Source organism: Phyllobates terribilis, unplaced genomic scaffold (assembly GCF_046119375.1).
Source record: "Phyllobates terribilis strain yellow unplaced genomic scaffold, ASM4611937v1 Scaffold_11__3_contigs__length_659146591, whole genome shotgun sequence".
Taxonomy (NCBI): Eukaryota; Metazoa; Chordata; class Amphibia; order Anura; family Dendrobatidae; genus Phyllobates; species Phyllobates terribilis.
In genome coordinates, this window is record NW_027362771.1 from 321803947 (window position 1) to 321811811 (window position 7865).

Here is a 7865-nt window from a genome sequence, read left to right on the forward strand (position 1 = left end):
TGCTTTGATACTGAATTACATGATCTACTATTTGGGTATGTGCCCACGTAGCGTTTTACAAGCGTATATGCTGCAGAATTTGCGCAGCGTAAACGCTTGGGAAACGCTTGGTAATCCGCCACCCATGGTCCCCAATGACAAGCCGCAATGTCAATGCCCATGCTGCGCTAAAAAATCCGCAGCATGTCCATTAATTTTGCTGACACGCAGCGTAATCGCCGCCTTTGACTTGCATTGAAACGCATATAATCCGTGTCAGTACATTTGTACACACGGATATTATGCGTTTCTATGTGCGGATGGTACCCAAGTCTGGAGGAGAGGAGACTCTCATCCAGACCTGGGTACCATAGAAACTGTAAAATAAAGAATTTAAAATAAAAAATAAAGTTTATACTCACCTTCTGATGTCCTCCCGGTGTTTTGTCTGCTCCGTCCGGTCTATTTCAATGCTCCCGCTGTTGTGAAGGACTTGCCATGACGTCACTGAGTCATGTGACCCATCACATGGCTCAATGACGTCACCGCAGGTCCTTCACTCCACCGCGAGCCGCCCAACACAGCGGACGCGGCAGAGAGAACACCAGAAGGACACCGGAAGGTGAGTATAAACTTTATTTTTTACCATTTTATTCTTTTTTTTTAACTAACTTGGTCACACTACTATAAATCCATGCCGGTTGCATGGATTTATATTGTGTGAACAAGTTGTCAAGCACTTTTCCAAGTGATGCTAAAATCGCTTGATAACCCGCATGCAGAAATGCATGCAAAGACGCTTGACAAACGCTACTACCTACCGGGAAAAACGCATGTAAAAAACGCATGCGTTTTTCCGGCCAGGGAGAAGCGGAAAAAATATGTAGCATTTCTGCATCGTGGGCACATAGCCTTTTCGTGTCAAGCTGTTATTTATTTGAGATCCGCTGAATGGTATATATTCTTTTCTGCTACATAGGATATTTAGCTGTGGATAGCCCCTTTGACCACTATTTTTTGGGGGGGTTGGGGCTTGTAAATAATAATACTTTGTGTTGTTTTAATAATTTTTAATCCTACTTTGCTTTTCTGTTAGTCAATAAAGATTGAAATTTGGAACAAATATGGATGTGCACGCATGTTTTAGTGAAATTGATAATGTGCTCAGTTTTTTCTGCACCAGGGGAAATGTACCACTACATAGACTCACTAAATTGATTCCCTCTTCTAGCTTCTAAGTGAGTCTACCTTCTGACATCCATATAGTAAAAGGCCTTATTCACACGTCTGTGTTTAAACACGTAAGTGGAAAAAAAAATACCTGTGTCAACAATGTATTTCACAGATTGATAAAAAAATAAAATGATAAAGCTTCTCATATACTTTGCAGTGTTAAACACGGACAGCACACGGATGCCATCCGATTGACATCTGTGTGCTGTATATGTTTTTCACGGACCTATAGACTTGTATTGGCCCTTTTCATCCGTTTTGCCGGAAAAAAAATTATCTGTGTGCTTTGCACGGACGCACACTGTCCGAGAAAAACAAGGACGAATGAACAGCACCATGGCTTATAATGGTTTTGTATTGTATCTATGAAAAAAAAGGGCAACACATACAGGAAACACTGTAATCTGAATGAGGCCTAAGATGGTGTACTAATAGCTGTCGCAATCCTTTAAGCTCACTATTAAAGGGGTTTTCCCACAAACAAAAATTTATTTTAATCAATAAATCTTGGAATAATGATAAGTTTCACAATTGGATGGGTTTAAATAAAATGTTCCTGTGCTGAGATAATCTTATAAATGTGCCCCTGCTGTGTACTGTGTAATGGCTGTGTCTGACCATGCAGGAACATGGTCTGATCATACCACAGCTCAGTGGTATACGGACATTACAGCAGGGGATCACAGCTTATTCTTTTTGTGAGATAAAACATTTCTCCGCCTGTTTTTTAAAAAAATGTTTTACTTCAAAGAAAGAATCAGCTGTGATCCCCTGCTGTCCTGTCTGTATCCTCTCTTTGCTTCCTCGCCTGCCCAGGAGATGTGGTATGAGCAGACCATGTCCAGCACGGTCAGACACAGACATTGCACAGTACACAGAAGGGGCACATTTTTAAGATTATCTCAGCACAAGAACATTTTATTTAAACACATCCAATTGTGGAACTTATTATTATTACAAGATCTACTGATAAAAATGAACTTTTGTTCGTGGGAAAACCCCTGTAAGTATAGGGGTAAGGCTAAAATTTGACATAAGAACACTATCGCATAGCGACATCACATCTAATTTATTTAAACACATCCAATTGTGAAGTTTATTTTTATTCCAAGAAATAGAGATTAAATTGTACTTTGTTAGTGGGAAATCCTCTTTAAGCATATTTTAGGGTGCAATTATGTGCAGCACATTTGTTGCTACCTTTGCACAAACCCAACTCTCAGAAAATTGGTGATAAGTCACATGTGACGTGGTCTCCATATTCTTCAATAAAGATCCTGCGCAGTTTAATGATACCCATCTGTGTTTTGGGTGATTTTTTTTGCAGCCAGATCACTGCTCTGAAAGTGTCACATGCGATCATGTTTTTATTCATGAAGACATATAGTTGTGTGCCTAAGCCCTTCCATGTAGCGAAAACATGCACTGACAGCCTCAATCATGTCATTTATTGCCATTTTTCATCCAGAAGCATAGTATGATTTATGGTATGATTTCAGAGTACAAAAAAGTGCAGTTATTTTAAACTGTAAAAAAAAAAAAAAAAAAAAAAAAAAAAAAAAAAAATCTAAAGGGGGTGAACATAGACCATAACTGAAAATCTCCCCCAAATTTTTTTTGACCAATCAGAATTAGAGAAAGGGTATACTTCAGAGACAGAACTTATGATCACGGTCAGCTGAATATTGACTTGTAAGTCTTCATATGTTGTTTTACACTTTCCGCTATTTCCTGGTCATTTTTGCTCCGGCTATAGTAATCTGTGAAGAGTCCGTCAGGGTTAAGTAAATATATGAGGATGGTGTGATCAATAATGTAATCGTTATCCTCATCACGGGGCCCTGCGCTGTAGTACACACGATAGGCTTGGGCTACCGCCTTGATCTGCTCCTGGTTGCCAGTCAGCCCCTTGAGACGTGGATGGAATTCACTAACATACTTTGCTAGTGCTGCGACGTTATCACGCTCTGGGTCCACTGAAATGAAGACGGGCAGCACAGGGGGCAGAGTGTTGTCCTTGTCCAGCACGGACACTGCAGAACTCAGCTTTTGCAGTTCATCCGGACAAATATCAGGACAATGGGTGAAGCCAAAGTACATTAACACCCAATTACCTCTTAAGTCTTTTTTACAGCAAGGCTCGCCTTTATGATCAGTAAGACTGAAGTCTCCCTGACCGACTGTTAAGGTACGAAGCTGTTGAATGCGATCCAGCTTCTTCTTCTTCTGTTTTTCCCACCGCAGATATTGCCAGATTCCCACTGCGCCACCGCCAATAATGCAGCTAACAAGCAGCCTTGTCCGTAATGATATTGGAGCCTTTGAGGAGCCCGATGGCTGGGATTTCTGTAATGTAGGAGATGTGAATATGCCTCTTTTATGGATCAGACATCTTATTCCATTTGTGTAGTCCTTTGGTGTTGCGCTGGCTGGGTGTAAAACCGCCTCACTGAGGAAAGGACAAATACGTTGTATATGCCGCAGCATCCTACAGAGAAGATGATATCAGTGTTATCATGCAGAACATTTAATTGAGGAGTTAAAAGGACTATCTAGGTATTAAAACTGATGGCATGAGGATATTAGATTGGATGGGTGCTGAGTTGGCACCCTTGCGGATCAGCTGCCGCTCCTGTATACATGGTGTCTACTTCATTCGCTACAATGGTCCATCATTAGCAGCGGCTGGAAGCTCAGAACTAGAGCTTTAATCTATGCACTTGAGAAAAGAGCAATGTATACTATAAAGGGGACATGGTCTCTTTAAAACCCCTAAAGGAGTTGTCTGGTCCAAACGGATAAAAGCGCAGTCACTCTGTGTGACTGCAGACTTATCAATTTAGAACGGACAACCCCTTTAAAGAAATGTTCTCAAGTATGAAAGTTATTGCCTATTCAAACGACAGAGGATAACTTTTCCATCACTGGGGTCCTATCAGCGTGGCCCCACTGATCCCAAGAACCGGGGATTTGAAGAGCCCCAGCTGAATGGAGCTAAGGGCGATCATGCACTTTGCCTCTCCATTCATTATAATAGGGGTTCCCGAAGATCAGCCGAGCACAGCGCTTGGCAATCTCTGGCGATTCCTTCAAAAATGAAAGAAGCGTTAGAGCACATGATTGACCTCCGCTCCACTCAGTCGGGGCTCTTCAGATAGGGGATAACTTTTAAACTTGTTTAATTGATGGGGCTGTTAACCTCTTAAATGGGGTTATCATACTTCTAGAAAAAAAATTAAACAGAAAAATATAATGTAAAACAAAAAGATAAACACCAATCCCATGACAGATCCAACACTGATGCTCCAGTAGTCCTCCCGCCCTGTTTTTGCAATTATTGCTTATTTCTGGAGTTAGTTTGTTTTATTTCTTGTTTTTCAGAACTTATATGAGCCCTTTAAAGGAAACCGTTCATCTGATTTATGCTGCCTGTAACACAGGCAGCATGAACTAGATCCTGGCTTTACTGCACGATAGCAGTCAGGTATATTCTTCTCTGAAATGCTCTGGCGTTTTAGAGATAATATACTTTAAAAATCCATTTTGTCTTCATAGGGAGAGATGAGACTAGTCTAGCTCCGTCTCTGGCCGGCTCTTCCCAGCGCTGCTGAAGGTGATTGCGTTGCTACGGAAGAGACCTGTCGTCATCACCTGCAGCGCTGCTGGGGGACACCGACCGGTGCCAGACTTTTCTCTCCCTACAGTACCCAACTGGGGGCCATACCGGCGTAGTCAGATTTCACCCTATTGATCCCAGCTGGCTCTTCAAACCACGAGGCCAATTCATCAAGACCAGTGTTGTTCACGCCGGTCTTAATGAATGGATGTGCTGGAGTCAGACACTCCTGATCCATGAAGAAGTGCACGCTTAATGAATCTGGAGCATCTGATGAAGTGCGCCTCTGTGCCACACGCCATAAATCTCACTCCAGTCATGAATTAAACGAGCTGTGGTATCACACCCCCACTCAGCCGAAAAACTTGTGTGAAAATGCCAAAAGTAGAAAACTTTTGGTGCAACTCTGAGTTGCGACTACATTTTTCACCTTTTCAAAGCTTTTACACCGGAATTCTGAAGTAAACGCTCTGATGATTCGGGCCCTGTGTTTTTTCTGAAACACTGCGGCATTTCAGAGAAAAATATACCTGGCTGCATCTGTGTATCCAGTCTCTTATGCATGCTGCCTGTAGTTTGGGCAGCATCAATGGGCTGACAGGTTCCCTTTAATATCTAAGCTTTTGTGTAACTCATTTATTATTAATTCTGACAACTTTCCAATTAGGGAAATTGTCAGAGAATCAAGGCCGAGCCATCGTCAGGTATGTTCTCTGCTGAGGAGTTGTTTTCTGATAATCTTCTTAATCTAAAAGTTGTCAGACTTAAAGGGCTTGTCCAGGCTCTATGTAACTGTAGACTTGTGACTCCTCATGGCGCCCTGTCACGATTCTCCGATGATGTCATCTGGGCTTAAAGGGGTTTTCCCATTAAAAAAAAGTTCATTTTAAAAACTGGCGGTGTCTGACCGTGTACGGAACATACCACATCTCCTGGGCAGGGGAGGAAGCAAAAGACAATACAGACATTACAGCAGGGGATCACAGAGGAGTCATTTTGTGAGGTAAAACGTGGTTTAAAAACAGGCAGTGAAATATTTTACCTCACAAAATGACTCCTCTGCGATCCCCTGCTGTAATGTCTGTATTGTCTTTTGCTTCCTCCCCTGCCCAGGAGATGTGGTATGTTCCGTACACGGTCAGACACCGCCAGTTTTTAAAATGAACTTTTGTTTGTGGGAAAACCCCTTTAAGTACGTAATTCTCATACTTTCAGCCACATTCCCCTAGCCGTGTCCGGCCTTACTAAATACGCTTGCATTGAGTGAGCCGGCGCCCGTGTAATCGGCATGTGATCACTTATATGCCAATCACATACTTGCGGATACGCGCCCAGCACCAGAGAATCCACAAGTAGTCACAGAAGGAGCCCCAAGCCTGGACAACCCCTTTAATGAATGAACTGCACTGGCTCAAGGGCTCCATCTGGTGGCTCATTGTCAGGTGTATTGATGAATCCGCTCCTGTGTTTCTCACACACACAGACATTATGTGGATAACAGGGTAAATCTCCAACCTGCTGCAACACACATCTCCATGTGCCACAGTACCGGCCCCTGTACCCGCCCAGGCCGATCGCTGAGTGGATTCCCCGGTAAATCCGCTCCCGGTGATGTACTGACCTCGTGCTCTCCCGCCTCCGGAGGTTAGAAGGGCACAGAGCTGACACCAGCGAGCTGAAGGACCTTCGGTGATGTCATGGTCATGTGACCAGTCATGTGAGTGCGAGGAGGCGGGCATTGTGCTGAGCTGCTGCAGTGGATGGGTGACTGCATAGTGTCAGTGTGTGGGAGACGTGCTACGGATCCGTGTTGTGTGCGCATCTGTATACACCGCAGTATATTGCTATGGGCCAATGAAGCCCTGTTCTATCACTACATGTTACCCAGCGCCCCCTGCTTCTCTAGTGGTGTTACTGATGGACAGCTCTCTCTGGGACTGACGCTTATTTTTGTCACTGTGCTGTTTTCTTACTATTTTTTTTATAATAACATGCATCAATATACTATATAGTTTATTGTCGAGAAAGGATCATGCATGTATAATAGATATGTCTGATAGCCAAAAGGTGGAAAGGAAGTGCATAGACCCAAAGGGTAAAAGTCTGACAATCTTCATTAAGTAATTAATAGTGTTGAGCGAGCACTAAAATGCTCGGGTGCTCGAAGCTCGGGCCGAGCTCGCCCTGATACTCGGGTGCTCGACCCGAGCAACGAGCCCAATGTTAGTCTATGGGAGACCCGAGCATTTTTGCGGCGGCTCCCCCGGCAGTCTTTTAAAAGCCTAACAAGTGCCCAAAACGATAGTGACAGTGCTCAAATGACATGGGGACAGCATGGGGATCGCCCCAGGAAGCATTTCTGACCCCCAGGTCACTGCTGTCAACAACGTGGTCAGAGGTATTAAGCCACTTTTACAGGCTCAAAATAAAACGTTCAAAAACAAAAGTGAAAGTGCTTTCCTGTGAAATATGTTAAGGATAGTGTTGAGCGATACCTTCCGATATCAGGAAATATCGTATCAGATTGGATCGGACCGATACCCAAAAAGTATCGGATATCGCCGATTCCGATACCGGAAACCAATGCAAGTCAATGGGACACCAATATCGGAATGAAAATAAACCCTTTCTTTCCTTGTAGGTTAATTCTACATGAAGTAAAACAACTAAGAATAATGTAGAATGTATTACGCGAAAAGCCGGCAATTCATCAGCGGCATACACCGGTACCCGACAATTTACAACAGAAAGAATAGAGCTTCACACATAGATTAGATAGATAGAAACATGTCAGTCACATATATATGAAGTACAGTGACAGTGTTGCTTACTGTACTTGTCATTTAGTGTAAAGGATTTATTTAAAAAAATAATTGTGTTTTCATGCACTGTCTCTTTAAAAAAGCCGGCCGGCAATTCAGCTGCGGTACCCGACAATTTCTAACAGACAGAATAGAGCTTCACACATAGATTAGATAGATAGAAACATGTCAGTCACATATATATGAAGTACAGTGACAGTGTTGCTTACTGTACT

At 43.0% G+C, this 7865-nt stretch overlaps 1 protein-coding gene across 1 annotated transcript; it reads right to left on the reverse strand.

Annotated features, from left to right (window-relative positions):
* Positions 1-2184: 2184 nt before the first annotated feature.
* SCO2 (synthesis of cytochrome C oxidase 2) lies at positions 2185-6570 on the reverse strand. The gene is made up of 2 exons (XM_073650763.1): positions 6450-6570; positions 2185-3700 (listed from the first exon to the last, which is right to left on the reverse strand). The coding sequence occupies exon 2, from the start codon at positions 3697-3699 to the stop codon at positions 2887-2889; it is 813 nt and encodes a 270-aa protein (XP_073506864.1). The 5' UTR covers position 3700; positions 6450-6570; the 3' UTR covers positions 2185-2886.
* Positions 6571-7865: the final 1295 nt, after the last annotated feature.

What these genes read in the sequence shown, in the direction of transcription:
- SCO2 (XM_073650763.1), bottom strand. Translation starts at nt 3,699, where the DNA reads ATGCTGCGGCATATACAACGTATTTGTCCTTTCCTCAGTGAGGCGGTT.